The sequence below is a fragment of the Anolis carolinensis genome, chromosome 4 (assembly GCF_035594765.1).
Source record: "Anolis carolinensis isolate JA03-04 chromosome 4, rAnoCar3.1.pri, whole genome shotgun sequence".
Classification (NCBI taxonomy): domain Eukaryota; kingdom Metazoa; phylum Chordata; class Lepidosauria; order Squamata; family Dactyloidae; genus Anolis; species Anolis carolinensis.
The window spans coordinates 156,838,280-156,855,929 of NC_085844.1; the positions used below are offsets into that span (position 1 = coordinate 156,838,280).

General features: G+C 39.4%; 2 protein-coding genes across 4 annotated transcripts in view; one reads left to right on the top strand and one right to left on the bottom strand.

Annotated features, from left to right (window-relative positions):
* Positions 1-17,650, top strand: part of LOC100552598 (uricase) — a 122,753-nt gene that overhangs the window by 79,888 nt on the left and 25,215 nt on the right. The window lies entirely within an intron of this gene.
* On the bottom strand, positions 678-14,739 carry dnase2b (deoxyribonuclease 2 beta). 2 transcript variants are annotated; one of them, XM_008114170.3, is made up of 6 exons: positions 14,561-14,739; positions 11,268-11,445; positions 7,731-7,812; positions 5,196-5,357; positions 4,573-4,707; positions 678-3,694 (listed from the first exon to the last, which is right to left on the bottom strand). In XM_008114170.3, the coding sequence occupies exons 1-6, from the start codon at positions 14,668-14,670 to the stop codon at positions 3,360-3,362; spliced, it is 1,002 nt and encodes a 333-aa protein (XP_008112377.2). In that variant the 5' UTR covers positions 14,671-14,739; the 3' UTR covers positions 678-3,359. The 2 variants fall into 2 exon arrangements, with proteins under 2 accessions (XP_008112377.2, XP_003223108.2); XM_003223060.4 differs by having other exon boundaries at positions 4,573-4,773; positions 14,561-14,738.

Sequence of the window (17,650 nt, forward strand, 5' to 3'; positions counted from 1 at the left end):
ACATGCTAGTCTAAATTTAAAAGTGGCAGAACATGTTGATTTGGAATATTAAAATGTTAGATCCAAAATGTTTTCTGGGATTGGTCTACATGAGGTCTGAGCCTTAATTAGATATCTCTTCAGTGGAAATGTTTTTTGTTTATTTATCAACTTTAATAGTTTCAATACATTTGCAGTAATAGTTAAAATAACAGTAAATTCAAAACTGCAACTAAAGATAACAAAAGAAAACAGAAAATAAAATTACAATAAAAAGTGGTGGATCAATTTCAAAGGCCTACATTTAGCAGGTAAGATCAAATAGAAATGGGACATCAATAACAACAAACAGATCCCTTTGTCCCCACTGTAAGGGTGTGAGAGAGGATGTCAACTTCATCTCTGGGTGAATGGGGAAGAATTACACATTTCAAGGATTGACATACACACACAACCCTATCTCATTTGGGTTAATGGGAATTTAAATGACTATTGGAAGGTAAAATTGGACCTGATCATAAAGTGGGATCTGCATGAGCTATTTGACACTTTGACTGAGAAGGAGCTCATGCATTTTTCAAAATGCTTGACAAACCAGTGGCTATACTCAAATGGGATTCTTGGAGTTGTCAAACATAATTTTCCCAGGATCTGATACAAATCATATTCTCCTTAAAAATATACTGAAATTCAGGGGAGGCATTTAAATGAACATTTATGAGAATCAGGTTTAGAAATCAACATAAAACAACACTGATATTCCGCATGACCTTTTTCTGCCACACATTTTTCTAGGTACAGACACATTTGGAGGAAGCATTTCCAAGCTGTTTGTATACAAATGAGCAAGCAAGTAATTTAATATTATAGGTTGCTAAACAAATATGTTTATAATTACTTCAAGCAGGGTATTTGCTAGGCTTATACAATCCAAATTTATGTCAAGCAGTCACATCTTCTGAATTAACATCAACCTTTTAATTCTGTGTTAACAAGCAACTGTGCAAATGATGCAAGCTCACATATACTTCCAGCATGTGTAATGCTATTATTGGAATATTTTTATATTGTCGTTTTAGCCTAGACCAGAACTAGCTGTGGAAATTGGAACCCAGACTCCCACAGATTACTTTTTCCTAACCAAAAACAAACAAATACCCTATGTTGAATTGCTTCCTCTGAAATCTAAGGCAGGAGTTGTGTTCGAATGTATCAGAATATATTGAAAGATCTGTACAACATATCTCCCATCCTGATCTATTTCTGATGAATTTCCAGAATGATTCATGATTTTGGAACTCTAACGGCCTCATTAGATGGGGTACTTTTTGGTAGCATGTACCAGATTGTCTATCTTTTTGTGATGGAGCCCATCCCACGGTGTACAGCTACTTCTGGTCGGGCTCTGTATAAATGGTCGGGCAAAAGTATAAATGAACAGGTACATGCCACCATGGGGACAACATAGGAGGTTTCCCATGTTGTATTGGATCAATGGAGGGAAGCCGGATGGCCGACACTTCCCCAATGGGATGGGGCCACAAGTAAATTAGGTGATGTGGGGCATGGGGAGTTGGGTTCTCCATGCCCATCGATGGGCAACGGCAGATTTGTGATGATGCATGGCAATTCCAGAAGCCCATCTGATGAGGTTGCAAGACCAGAGGTAGACTTGGAGGAGGGACTCCCCCAGATTTGGATACTGGGGTCTATCCCTGTTATCTCAGTTTCTTTTCTACTTCTGTGTGATCCCACATATGGAGCACTGAATGGGTGTCTCATCATGTAGCCATGGAGGTTCTTCTCCAACTTTCATTCCTTTATTATTCTGGGGCATGGAGGAAACACCACTCACACTGGACTTCAAGAAACAAACGATTGAAACCATATTTCAGATATGGCTGATGACTGGATGCAAGTGGCAGGAAGAATCACTACAAGTTGTGCATTTCAGAACCATAATAGCCCAGCATTTACTGAGACTTTTGGCTCACATGGAAGAGGCTTTTTTTCTAAGCTCCAAACAATTTCCCTTAATAGTGATAGTCTCTTGAGCAATGGTGGTCTATGAGTCATTGGCTTCCTTTCCAGGGAGAATTCATAGGAATAAAAATAGGTTGTAGACAGTGAGCACAAATACATCACCAGTCCCAGGCATATTATTAAAAACCTCATGGTCCCACACATCAGATATCCTGAAAAACTGCTCTGAATTTCTAAACCTTCCTGAATCAGCACCAGATGCAGATTTTCATACTCTGAGACTATAATATGTACTAACTCTAGCTCATCTTCAATCTGGTCTTTTTTCTTGAAAAAAGGAAAAACTCAGTTTTTATTTTATTCTTTTCTTCTTTTTATTCTGTCTTTGGCCTGGACTACCACCCAGTTTAGAGTCAGGATTGATCCAAGGACTGGTTGGGAGGTAGGAATGTCACCTGAGGCAACATTCAGTAGTACGCATGGACATATGCACATAATCATATATGTGGGGATCAAAAACCACAGAGGATTTGGAAGTGCTGGTAGTCACACTCTGAAGGCTGGTATATACCAAATTAAGGTAAACTAAGCTCCCATGTGAGTACAGTGTATACGCCTTGTAGAAACAAATTCTCCTTAGAATTATGAGGTGTATGGCTCTTGGTCCTGAAGGCATTTCAGACAGAAACCAGATGTTTTGCCTCTAGTGATGCAGAACCAGTTTAGGAATGAATGCTCACTTTAGCCCTAGGACAAGGATCAGGTGTAGACTTGGCTTAGGACTTGATATGCACTTTAAAAATGTGTCACTCTCTTAATTTGAACATCAAAATGATCTGTATTCCCTTCTAAAAACCAGAATGGGACTTTTGATAACTTTCATTTTGTTTGTACTTTCTTTTGGCATTATTGACAGTCTATGGCCCCATCAACACTGCCAAATAATGCAGTTTGAAACTACATTACATGGCCAGTGTAGATCCAGCCTGAGGCCCCATCTATACTGACCATTTAATGCAGATCGAACTGTATTATATCGTCAGTGCAAACTTATATAATGCAGCTTGTTAAACTGCATTATATGAGTCTACAATGACCATATAATGCAGTTTGATTTTCATTAAATGGCCAGTGTAGATGGGGCCTGAGTTGCTCCTAGAAAGTCTGAGGGCAAAACACTAGCCTCTAGACCTTCTGAAGTTCCCCACATTTGGTGTAGAGTAAATACAAGAATAACATAGGTTTAATCTGTTAAGACAGTATTGGTAGATGTCATATACTTCTGTTTTTCTAAAATAATGGGGACTACAAACATCTTTGTTTAGAAAAATATATGAAAGGATTGGCATAGAAATCTGGCAGATTTGCTATCAGTCTGATACATATATTCATGAAGTTCAACAGTAATAATAGCCGAAGACCAATGACCTGAAGGCTTTGTAAATATGCTGATTTTGAGTGCAAACAAAGCCACCACTTCTCTTGGCTTGTTGAGCTGCATAGTTTAAATCCCCAATGCAGGTCCATTGGTCTTCAGGCTTCAAGGAAACACACCACTTTGAATGATCATAATAGGAGAAGAAGGAGGAATTCCATGGTGTCTGGATCAGTTTGATATTGTAGACATGATAAGGAAGAGAACAATTTGAGAAGTGGCGATGTCCATTGCGCTGCCAGGATTCTATTAGAAAATCTGTTTGCAGTGTCTGTGCCATCCAAGCTGCATAGATGTCTGGTAAACAGAGGAAAGTGAGAAATTAGCGTAAACCTCATCAGATGGGAGGAATTTAGAATCCTAAGATACTTTCATCCCATCTTCTGGATGGAGCTCTACGCCAGCCATCACATGACATCACGTGACTTTTGGTGGAGGTCCCCTCACAAGCATAGTGAAAACATCACTAGAGATTCCCCACAAGATGGGAGACTCCAGTGGAGCCAGCAGGGGTCCTCTCCGGAAGAGTGATGCTTCCCCTGTGTGATAGGGAAAACGTTGCCGAGAGGGAGCTGCGTGTGGGGTCACAGATTCACCCCGCTGCCCCTCTCCTTTTGCCACGATGTCAAGTGAAGCGAGACTTGTCCTGACCTTTGTGATGAGACCCCTAGGCTTAGCTTTTGAAATATATTTCACTTCCTGTTTTTTAGGGATAAGATTTGGGCTGTTTCTTTCAGACAGAACATTTTAAAGACAGAGAAGGTCTGTCACTTTTAAGAAGGCTTTAAGGAAGAGAATTAAATTTGCATAAGTTCAAGATATCACAAAGCATATAGGGTTTTGTAGAGAATTTTCTAGGAGATGGTCTACTCTTTAGCTTTTTCAGCTCGTCATTATCACCATTGTCTTGTGAATCATGGAACATAGAAGAGGATGAAGAAGACTTGGACAGTTTTCTGGGTTCCCCTTCAATGGGTGCATTCCAACATCAAGGAAAGATGTCAAACATTGTTGGATTTTTAATACTTAGAACAACTGTGAAGTACAATTTGAGATGGGACTCATGAAGCCCTCCAGATGTTGGAGGGCTCCCAGTAGTCCTCACCATAGGTTCTACTGTCTAGAACTTCTGAGAATTACAGTCCAACAACATCTAATTGTTTCTCCTGCCATACCTTCATGATCTCTATGTGTTTTGGCAAAGCTGAAGAGTGTTTCTCCCTGGGATGACTGGAGTTTGATGAGTCGCTGTTTCCAAGGGACTGGAGGCATCTTGTATCCAGCACACAACCTTTGCAGATTGAAGAGCTCTGTTTGGAAGGCCATTGGTATGGAACAGTTGTAAATATTGGGGTTGTAGCACAAGAGTTGCTTGTCTGGACAGGATGAAATGTAGTTCAGAGATGCTAGGTAAGCATGGTATAAAACAAGACTAGCCCACTTTTTCAGAGAGTGGCCCTCAAACAGGCCGTTTTAGTAGAATCTCAAATCAGCTGTACCCGTTGAGTATCTCTTATCTGTAATGCAGAATTGTATTGATTTTTTTCAGATTTTTTGAATATGTGTATTTGCATATATGTACATAATGAGATATTCTGGAGATGGGACCCAAATGTAAACATAATTTTTTGGAGATGGGACCTAAGTCTACACATAAAGTTCATTTATATTTCAAGTACCTATGAGGAAATTTTTTGGTGTATTTTGAATTTTGGAATTCTGGATAAGAGAAGCCCAACAAATTGCAGTAGTTACTTAATAGAGTCTGATGTGTATATGCAGAATAAACAATTATTACCTATTTCTGCAAACTGATCATGTTGGAATGTCAGGCAGATCACTGTCTGTCCATTATATTTCCCACTGTGTGGATATCCATAACCATCCTCAGGAAATGGAGGGAACTCAGGAATACTGTGAATGACCCAAAAACCTTGGGATTGGTCCAGGAGCAGAAATCCTGCCATGAAGAAGAAAAAATACAAGGAGATGAGAAATAATCACTCTCAACCTCAGGCTGAACCCGTCTTACCTGGAATTCCACAATCCAAAATGCTCCAAATTGTCTATGTGCATAACTGAGATAGTGACACCTTTGCTTTCTATTGGTTCAATGCACACAAACTTTGTTTCATGCACAAAATTATTTTAAAATACTGTATAAAATTACTTTCAGTCTATGTGCATGATGTGTATATGAAACATAGATATACAGTATTCCCTCACTACTTCGTGTTTCACTTTTTGCAGATTTGCTGTTTTGAGGTTTTTCAATAAACTCTAAAATAATATTATAAATCATAAAAAATTACAATTTACAGCCTAAGGAAGGGAAGAAGGAGAAGCCAATGGGAGAGAAAAGGAGCCCAAGCGACAACGGGAGGAGAAGGAGGCGATTTATCAACAGACAATTGGTTGATAAAGACTTAAAATAGTGTATAACTACTAAATAATGTATAAATATTAAAATAAATATAGCGTTACTACTTTGCAGATTTTCCAGGTGGTCCTGGAACCTAACCCCAGCGATAAGTGAGGGAACACTGTATATCATGTTTCTACTTGAGTGCCATTATGTACATATAAAAATCCAAGATACTTTTGATCCCAAGCATTTTGGATAAGCAATGTTTCCCAAAATCTGGTTTTCCAGATGTTTTGGACTTTAGCTCTCAGATTGTCCAAAGCCACTGAGACTTCTGAGAGCTGAAGTCCAAACACTGTGAGGACTAAGGTTTGGGAAACACTAGGATAAGGGATACACCATCTGTGTTTATATATCCCCTATTCCTATTCCAGTGGCGCAGTGTGTTAAAGCGCTAAGCTGCTGAACTTGCAGACCGAAAGGTCGCAGGTTCGAATCCGGGGAGTGGAATGAGTACCCGCTGTCAGCTCCAGCTTCTGCCAACCTAGCAGTTGGAAAACATGCAAATGTGGGTAGATCAATAGGTACCATTCCAGCGGGAAGGTAACGGCGCTCCATGCAGTCATGCCGGCCACATGACTTTGGAGGTGTCTATGGACAACGCCAGCTCTTCGGCTTAGAAATGTAGATGAGCACCAACCCCCAGAGTCGGATATGACTAGACTTAACATCAAGGGAAACCTTTACCTTTATCTATTCCTCAGTTTAGGACTCAAAGTGGTTTACAAAGTTTAAAACAGATTCATCTTTATAATTCATGTCATACAAAAACTAATAATATAATTAAAGTAGCAATAAAATTGAAATCAATTCAAAGCATATCCCACAAAAGGAAAACAGCAAATAAATAGTGTAGCACATCATTCAGTCATCGAAGACATACAGAAAAGGATGCCAGTGTAACCTCTCTCAGAAAGCAGTTTCAGAGGCTGGGATCAGTCACTGAGAAGACTGTCTCCTATGTTATCACTACCTTCAAACTGCGATAGCTACACAACAGTGTGTGAAAGAAAGCCCTTAAACCAAACCAGTGCTTTGCTGCATAGCAAAACCACTTTCTTCAATACAGGTTTGAAACTGAGGATCTACAATGCCATATAAAATCCAGAATATCTGCCTTGAACTGGATTACAAGGTGGTGAAAACTCATATAATTCAGTTCAAAAACCATCTGGATTATCTGCTTTGATAATCTGGATTATAGTGTAGATCCAGCCTGACAGACAAGATCAGTGAAGATGTGCCCAAGGGCTTCAACTGAAGGATAATATCCCATAGCATCCTTATTACGAAGGATGTTGTAAATACATAATCTATGGTATTTTCTTTAAATCCTCTCCATACGTTAATTCCTGAAATTTCCATTAACAATTGTGAATTAATTCTTAGACTATAGTTTGTTTGGCAAGTCCTATATGCAGATAAGAAAAAATAAATAAAATAGAGAAGAGAACTTTGTCCAGAAAAGGCTATTTCATGTGTGTACATTGTTGTTTTTCATGCAAGAAATCCACATGTGAGTTCTGTATACAATGAATCCTGACTTTCAAGTAGGCTTTTGAAAACCACATGGTTTTTGAAGACTTTATTGCAGTAGGAAGAAAATGGCTCGTTGCTTCCGTTTAGAAGAAAATAAGTGAACAACGTCATCCTTCCTTTAAAATGAGTTTTTCATTTTTAGTTCTCAGATGGGATATATGTGTGTGACCCATAGGGAGAAATGGCTCATTTAAACCTTCCATATGAGCAACGGTTCCAATCGAGGAAGTAAAAAGTGATGTGAATTTTAGCTGTATGGTACATATGGAATAGAAGCTGTAGTTTAGCTCTAGGTAAGTTTATTAAACAAGAGAAAAGCAATGTTCATCTGAAGAGGCAAGAAAGTAGCTCAGAACTATTCGTCAATACCTTTTGAATGTCCGTGCGTCCAACTGTAATTCATTTTGTCAGGTGGCCCATCATTGTAGAGCACGTAGGCTGTACTGTTCTTCTAAAAAGACATATACTTCAATATTTTACTGAGTTTACTGAGTTCTGAAATAAACAGAATATTAAAATGGAACTTTTCCTATCATATTAAGAAAATGCACAGACCCTTTCATCACTACTTCAAAGCCAAAAACAAAATCATCACCTAGACCAGTGGTTCTCAACCTGTGGGTCCCCAAGCGATTTGTCCTACAACTCCCAGCAATCCCAGCCAGTTTATTAGCTGTTAGGATTTCTGGGAGTTGAAGGACAAAACATCTGGGGACCCACAGGTTGAGAACCACTGACCTAGACTGCAACTCCATGGCTTTAGTGATACTGAAGACAAGAATGCCAAAGTGAATAAAAGGAAAATACAGTAGAGTCTCACTTATCCAAGCTTCGCTTATCCAAGCTTCTGGATTATCCAAGCCATTTTTGTAGTCAATGTTTTCAATATATCATGATATTTTGGTGCTAAATTTGTAAATACAGCAACATTGGCTATATGAAATGGGTTGATCCATTTCACTTAGAAACAATTAAATAGGTGGCACCATAAAGTTGCCTAGTTTCATCATATATGTGAATGATCCATTTGGTAAGGGAACTGGGTAATTGGCTAAGGATGGTGTCTTAAACAAGCTACCACTGGCAGATATTGGGGGGAGATATGACTTTGGTGAACATTTTTTCTTACCTCCATTGGTGGATGATGGGAACCGCGAACTGCCCATGATTATCATGCAATTAGGGGGTGGAGAAAGTTACTGTCCTTGGGGCTGATCTCTAGGTTTTTACCTTTCCCAAGAGGCCTCATGGCTTGAGGGTTGACACCATCTGGTCAGCCTTACATTTGTATTGCTTGACTGGCAGCAATCCAAATGTTTAAGTTGGATTCCTTTCAGGGACTAAATTGTTGTTGTCCAAAGAAGTTGTGCAGGGGGTCTAGGAAGTACTAGTGGCCCCATTACTCCAGCAACATTGGCTATATGAAATGGGTTGATCCATTTCACTTAGAAACAATTAAATAGGTGGCACCATAAAGTTGCCTAGTTTCATCATATATGTTTGTGTATGGCCTCATTATTCCATTGGTTGATCAGCAATTTGACTTGCTTCAGCAAGACATTGTTTTACATTCTTAAGCAAGAGTGCATTGTCAGGACCATTTACAATGATAATTTTGTTTTAATGCAAGACCTTCAATCTGCAGGTTTGCTTTCTCAATGAAAAGCATTGCTTATGCAATGGGCATTTAAGTCACATCAGCAACCCATCGCACAGCATTCTTCCTTTCTCAATTTAAAATACATTGACAGGTGCTATGTCTTCTATTTTTACAGAAAGTGTAGGCTATACAAAACAAAAGCCAGCCCATGCTTATTCTAGAACATGCTCTAGAAAACCAGCCCCCTCTGGTATGTTTGGAGGGAAATACCCAACTGTGATTGACCTGGGATGACATGTAGCCATCCCTTCAGCAAAATCTCAGAGTTTGGAGCTGTTGTGGGGCCTCAATCCTGAGAGGAACTGGGATATAAAATCCCAGCTTCTCTTGGGATTTGGGCATGTGTGGAAGTGCCCTTACTTGGGGATATTTAGGCCCTTTCTACACTGACTATTTAGATTGGTAAGGGGATGAATCTGCCTGCGGGTGATTCTAAAACACATGTAGGCTGATCAGCAATAACCCAGGAAAGCTTCCAAATGCAGTTATACCACAGAGTAATATAACTCAGTCAAAAAACACAAATCCTGCAGCAGGGTTCCTCCTCCCATTTCCAAAGCTCCTGACACATCATTTTGAAGCATCAGAGGCTTTCTCTAAAGCAGTGGTTCTCAACCTGGTGTCCCCAGATATTTTTGGCCCTCAACTCCCAGAAATCCTAACAGCTGGTAAACTGGCTGGGATTTCTGGGAGTTGTGGGCCAAAAAGGACCCCAGGCTGAGAACCACTGCTCTAAAGGCCCTGAGGATGCAGCCCGGCCCCTCCAATAAGTTTGGAGGGAAAATGGAGGGTTGGAGGTGAGGATGAAGGTGGGGTTGCCCTCTCACTCCTACAGGCTCTTAGAGCCCAAAGATCCGGGATGGCAATACAGATTGACCCCCAGGATGACAAAAGGTGACTCCAAGAATCAACCTCCACAGTGGAAAAATCCAGACCTTGCAGTCATGTCCGGATCTTTCCAGGTGTTTTATTAATCTGGAGTAAACTCTTCGGCTTAGAAATGGAGATGAGCATCAACCCCAGAGTTGGACATGGCTAGACTTAATGTCAGGGGAAAACCTTTACCTTTACCTTAAAATAGGAAATCCCAGTTTACTACAGATTAATCCAGATTAACCTGAGGTGTGGTTTGGACACCTCAGATTAACCCCAATCATCATGAGTTTTGGGCCTGTGTAGAAGAACCCTAAAAGACTGAAGGAAATCAACTATATATTAATACATATTAAGGGCCTAATCTTGTAAAAGCTTTTTTTAAAAGTTCTATTCAAAACTGTAACATACATTTACTGTTGGTGCCATAGGATAATCCCCAGTTTGGTCAGTATAAATATTGGAGAGTGTTGCAAAAGGAAATGTCCAGTGCCTCCTTCTGCAGCACCTCAGCCTAGGGCTGCTATACCTCACTGGAGTTGGAGTTTGGTGAGGTACCAGCATTAGTTAGCAGAGGAGGTCATGGTTGTTAAAGTAGTGTCAAACTGCCCTAATTCTACAGTGTAAATGCTCTTTCATGCTGAACCAGATGATTTTTTTAAAAAAACAAACAAACTTAGTGCAGCAGGTTAAACCTCTGAGCTGCTGAACTTGCTGACCGAAAGGTCAGTGGTTTGAATCTGGGGAGTGGGATGAGCATTGACCCTTCTTCAGTGAACAAATATTATTGCCAGTTAATCTTTACAGTATTTAATTTATTATTGCATTAACACACTGTGCCCCTGGTGGCACAGTGTGTTAAAGTGCTGAGCTGCTGAACTTGCGGACTAAAAGGTTGCAGGTTTGAATCTGGGGAGCAGAATGAGCGCTCGCTGTTAGCCCCAGCTTCTTCCATCCTAGCAGTTCGAAAACATGCAAATGTGAGTAGATCAATAGGTACTGCTCCAGTGGGAAGGTAAAGGTGCTTCATGCAGTCATGCCAGCCACATGACCATGGAGGCATCTATGGACAATGCTGGCTCTTCGGCTTAGAAATGGAGATGAGCACTAACCCCCAGAGTCGGACACGACTTGACTTAATGTCAGGGGAAAACCTTTACCTTTACTATCCTTTATATTTTTAGGTGATAGTATGTATTGCCAAAATTGTAGTTGTCATTAATACCTCAAATCATACCAATTTTGTTTCTAAAAAAATAAATCCCATTTAACATGTCATTAACTCTTTTGCTAAATATTATCTTGTGGATTTCAATCCAAATTTTAGAATCTTTTCCGAATTTTTGGTTCTATTTGAATTTGATGTCACTTGCCTTGGACTTGTAAGTTTCATAGAGTTGCTGTAGAGTTTGTCCAAGAGCACTCTCTGTCATGTTGATGAAAGATTCACTCTGTTTCCAGACTGGAGTCAAGGAATCCATAAACATGTATTCAAGCCCAGTTCCAGAAGCGTTATAATGCATATACTTTGGGAATTTATAAAGAATATACCTAAAGAAGGGATGTAAGCAAAATAAAAAACAGTAGGAATCAACTATGACTTACATGTGCATGAAAATACGTAGAAAAGTCACACTTTTTTGGGTGCTTTAACTGGTATTGTGTGCAAGGCTGTTATACAATTTGATATGTACAGACCTTTCCTATGATTTTCATACATGTTGGGAAATTCTCAAAACAGAAAATTTACTCTCTTCACCATTTGAAACTATTTCAAATTAGGATATGAGCAGTAATTAGGAGAGTCATGAAATACACTTTCTGAAATATATTTTGAGTTTCTGGTTAAATGAAATGCTTCCTTCTTCTATCAGTCTATATAAAAATGGTATATCTATTTTGTGCAAGAAATAGTTTTTACGCAGCAGATTCAGTTCTGCTATCTCTATGCCAAACAAATGTAGGAACTAGAAAAATTTAGTTTAAAATGAAAAATCTGTTTGGGGCTGTGTTTGTTTTTGCTGTCCTGACTCTCATTGAAATAAAATGCTACTACTTCTTCCCATAACATTTTAATTGTACAGTTTATGCGTGTGTAGATACTGCCAGTGCAATTTAGCTGAACCTGTTTTTGCTCATATGGCATCTTTTTAGAAAACAGAGTTAGGGAGTATCTTATACCAAGCAATGGCATTCTTTGTAACATGCTACTTTCTGTTGAAACCTTATTCAATATTACACCAGGCTTGCTGACTATTTGAGCAAGCATGTGGCTTTATATAGCATAAGACACAGACATTATAGTATAACACAGACAGAAATTATAGTGTACATGTACACATGCAGAAATAATTACTATAATTTACATAGAAATATATTTCATTGTAGTGGGGGGGGGGGTGTTACCAGTTAATTTGTGTGCTTGCTCAGTTTGCTCTCTATGTGATATGTGAGTAATTCCAAGGCTTTTGCTTAAGAAGAAAATTAAAAACTCTCTTCTAAAGTGAACTTGCATAGGTCAGCTCTTCAATATAGATGACGCTTTGAAAATGGAAGATGACCTCCTATAATATGATCAAAGCAGATTAGGAGACAAATTCCAGCTGCTATAGATGGTTACTTGCATTTTAACTCTGGATCTGATCTCGCAAGATGGGAAAAGTGGAGGAATCATGACTATTTTTAAGACAGAGTCCCATAGAGATCATCAATCGCTACATGACTGCTTCTGGTGGATTTCATGTTCAAAGTGCTTGGAAATAGGAGGTTTGTGAAGTCAGTGAGGAATTGACTCCACTGCTCTCCCTGTGCATAAAAATGACTAAAACTGGGTATTTTAAGGTGGAATGGAAACTGTTGCATTTTAAGGTGGGATGAAACTGTTGAATTTTAAGATGGGAAATAAGCTATTGTAAAATTATTCATTTCCTTTGGAAATGGAAGGCTACTGAGGCCCCTTCTACACTTCCAAATAAAGTCCAGATTATCTGCTTTGAACTGGATTATATGGCAGTGCAGACTCAGATAATCCAGTTCAAAGCAGATAATGTGGTTTATATGCTTTGATAATCTAGATTACATGGCAGTGTAGAAGGGGCCAGAATAACAAAGTTAGAAAATGATTCTCTCTGTGTTCCCCCTTTTGTTGGATGTATCTTGTATTTTAATTATGTTTTATTTCTTTGTTTAAACAAAGTTGTGCCCTGCATTAAGGAGATGTATTATTGTTATTATTATTATTATTATTATTATTATTATTATTATTATTATTATTATTATTATTATTATACCATATGCCTGTGACAAAAAATTGGTGGGATCACAAGCCCGAAAAGGTTACAGAAAATGAACATGTAAAACTACTTTGGGACTTCTGAATTCAGACTGACAGAGTTTTGGAGCACAATATTCCCGACCAAACGATCATGGGGAAAAACAACGTATGGATCATCAATGTTGCAATCCGAGGCAACAGCAGAATTGACAAGAAGCAACTGGAAAAGCTTACATGATATGAGGCTTTAAGGATTGAACTGCAAAGACACTGGCACAAGCCAGTCAAGGTGGTCCCAGTGGTGATCGGCACACTGGGTACAGTGCCTAAAGACCTTGACCAACACTTGAAACAATCGGTGCTGACAAAATTACTCTCTGTCAGTTAGAAAAGGTCACCCTACTCGGATCTGCACGCATTATTCGCCGATACATCACATAGTTCTAGACTCTTGGGAAGTGTCCGATGTGTGATCCAATATAAAAGCCAGCATAGTGATCTAATTTGCTGTGTACTAATCTTGTTGTGTATCAAATAATAATAATTTAAAGCTCAATGAGTTCCAGCCATGATGAAAAGGAATCATCCAAGTGACCATCAATCAGCGCATGGAGCTTCATTTCCTGATGTTTGCCCATCCTTTCCTTGGACAAAATTCTAATATAGGGCACACAGATGCTTATTGATTCATATTCTGATTCCATGGATGAAAGGTATACTTGTCTCTCAGAACACTAAACACTCTTGGAGAGAAAAAAAAGTTCCGGAACACATGACTGGATAATTCTGGGGGATGCTTATCACAACATAGCAGAGGGCACTATCATCTCCATCCTCTTAAAACAAAATTCTTATTGAATGACTTGCAAACATAGATGAATGAAAGGTGCTACTGTTCTAGGAATGTCAAGAGGGAAGATAACTCAGCCCAAACCATGGTATGCTGCCTGTCAGCCTTTTTGTGGAACTGGATCAAAATGGAAATGCTAGCCAATTGCTGTCTCCTCTGTAGTCAGCGTCAGATCTCCGTAGGAGGGTGTGAAGGAGAAATCCCTTCTTTAAGTGCTGCAGTTTAACGTACGTGCCATTTGCAATGCTCCTCCTTCCCTGAGGATTGGGATTATCATGCATAATCATCTTTCCTCTTGATCAAAGGAAAAAGCCTTCTGTGAATCCATCACTGCTCTGCAATTAGTCACGCTGCAATGATGTCCTATATAGCATAGAATCTAATCAGATTTAGTAACTTACATTTCATTTTCCACAATATAGTTCAAAGGCTAGCTTAATAAGCCTCTAATATTCATTCATTATTTCCACTTAGAGTCAAGCGTCTGAGCTTCTTTATTTGCATTTGCTTTGCCATCCTCTAATGCCACCTGTTTTACTTACCAGTCAACCGGCTTGCCATCTTGGTTTATGCAAGAAATGTCCATCGCCCACAGAGGTACAGTACATCTGAATAACAGCAAAAGCAGACTCCACAGCGATCTGACAGTCATCTTGGTTCCATCAGCAGATGGCAAAAAGAGGAAGCACTCAGTATGACTGGCCTTATCTGAAGCTTTCTCTTTCAGTAGTAAGCAAAATGCAATAAAAACTATTGTGAACTACAGCTGAAACTGCTGCTTAATGTCACATAAACTTGAAATTCTGCATGGTTTAAACCACAGAGGCAAGCAGAAAATGGGATTTTATTTACTGCATTTTCCATCCTTCCATAAAAGAGCACAAGGAAGCATTTCTTTCATCCTAGCTTCAGAGGTAGCAACTGGCCAAGCACATACAAGGTAGGCAATATGACACAAGGTAGGCAATATGCCATTGTATTAACCTACTTTCTGTTGGTAAAGAAAATACAAGTCCTGAAATCCCTAGATGACTTTGATAGAATTAATTCTGTGCATAAATAAAGCATAGAGATGCCTAACAATAGGTGGTAATCTATTAAAATTGAGAAAAAACACAAGGTGACTGGAATCCTATGAATGATATATCCCCAGGTATAAATTGGACTATATCTGTAGTGATTTTTTTACAGCATGCAGCAATCATACGTGGCTGGTTTAAGCAGGGTGGTACATGTAGAATCATTGCACATATGTAGTGATGTGCATGGTATTTGTTTCATTGGTTTCATTCATCTGTTCATTTAGTATTGTCCATTCGGCTGCACTAAATGAAAGATGCCATTTTCAGAGGAAACAAAAGGCAACACGAAAGAGAAAGCTGTATGGTTACCATGCTTGCTTTCGTTTTCCTTTCGTTTCAGGCTACGTAACAATAAGCAGGTACTGACAGAGGGCTGCTTTCCTATTACAGCTGATGTGTGCCAATGGGTGTTAATATTAATATTAATATTAATAACAATAGTTATTCTGGGACCCTAGGCTGAGTCTGAGAGAAGAGTGCTTCCCCATGACATCTGATGTGTACCAATGGGTGCTAATGATAATATTAATATTAATAACAATAGTTATTCTGGGACACTAAGCTGAGTCTGAGAGAGATCTGCTTCTCCATAACAGCTGATGTGTGCCAATGGGTATTAAGAATAATACTAGTAATAATAATAATAGTAGTAGTAGTAGTACTCTAGGGAAGACCCAAAAATTAGTGGGCTAAAAGGGGTCGAAACGACCTCCGTGGGTGGTGATTTTCACCCCTCTAGACCAAAAACCAAGCCGGGGGGGGGGGGGTGAGTCTCAGAAGCCCTCCCATTGCCACCAATGATCTGAAATTTTTTTTGTAAGCGAGACAAAAATTCCATTCGTATAGGCGCCCCGTTTTTGGAAACGGGGACAAATACAAAACTGATACAAAGCAAATGAAACTAAACAAAATGAACAGAGATTCCATACAAATGCACACCACTCACATATGGTAGTACATTACAGTACAGAAGGTAGTGTGTATGCTCATTATCTCTTTGTACTGCATTTTTACATGTAATTGCCCATGGGTTTTGGGCCACAATGGTCCATTGACCATTGCTTGATATAATGATGCACACTGATATCTTATATTACCTACTTAGGTGCCAATGCATGACTCAGTAGTCTTCTGGACCTTAACAATCAGCAACTGCAATGAGCAACGGGTCTTTTCATGGCATAGAAGAATTGATGTTTCCAGATCCCTCTGGCCAGCAAGCAGGGCAATAACAAGGAATTGTGACAGGTGTCCTGTTTCTGATTGTTGCAACCTCTGTTGCTGGCTGGAGAGGACTGGAGTACACTTCTGTGTCTTGCTCATCACCTTTATCACTTGATGCCTTTGCAGTAGGTTTTGGGGATAATTATGACAATCACGGCAAACATGCCATGATTTGCAAATATGTAGTATTACTGAATACAGAGCAATTGCAAATGCATAACTCTAGATTACCAATAATCAAATAGTTGCTATTGGCATATTATTTTGCATAATTTATAGGAACGTAAAACATTACTAGTATGAAAAGGTACCCACTTCACTTAATATCTTGTTATATTGCTATTTGGTGTATAATGACTCACATTTGAATGTGTGAATACATTCAACTGTATTATATTTCATGGGAAGGGAGGAGGCTTGTAGTGTGTGTCTAGGGTGTTGGATCTCATGCTGAGTCCGTCATACATGCACATGTCATCACATGATGCTTTAGTTGCTTTAGTGCATGCATTTTTTCAGCATAGCCAGGTCTAAAGGAATGGGAGCTGGAGCAAGGAGAGACTGGAGAGGCTATTTCTCGTGTCTCCCACTACGACCCACCTCGAAGCTTAAGATCATCAGATGAGGCCCTGCTCGCGGTCCCGTCAGCCTCACAGGTGCGGCTGGCGGGGACGAGAGACAGGCCTTTTCAGTAGTGGCTCCCCACCTATGGAACGCCCTCCCCATTGAAGTCAGTCAGGCAGGCTCCCTCCCTCCTATCCTTCCGTAGGAAGGTTAAAACTTGGTTGTGGGACCAGGCCTTTGAATAAGAATCAGCAGCATTAATTACTACACTGGAACTCAATTGACAGACCCAGTCTTTTAAACTTATACACGCCTATCTGTATTTTATAATGCGTTTTATGAATGTTTTATGTAAGTTAATTTTTAATTGATTTATAGTGTATTGTACAGGTTTTATATGTGTGTTTTATTGTAAGCCGCCCTGAGGCCCCTGTTGGGTGAGAAGGGCGGGATATAAATATTGTAATAAATAAATATAAATAAAATACTTCATCAGGCAGGGGGGAATCTTTTATATATCCCACCGCTGCCACCAATATAACGAAAGGAGCGCAGACACCAAATATATCGTACCCACTCTCCACTCTACTCACGCTCACACACACACACACGTATGTGAGAGGCGAGGGTATACCGTTTGATTTTAGATTTTCTTTTAAAATGGTAGCTGCCACCAACCTAAAATGTCTTTAGGATTTTTGTTGTTAAATGTGTCTGAGATAAGTTTCTCCCATTCCCTGCCCACACTATTTCTACCCCTGG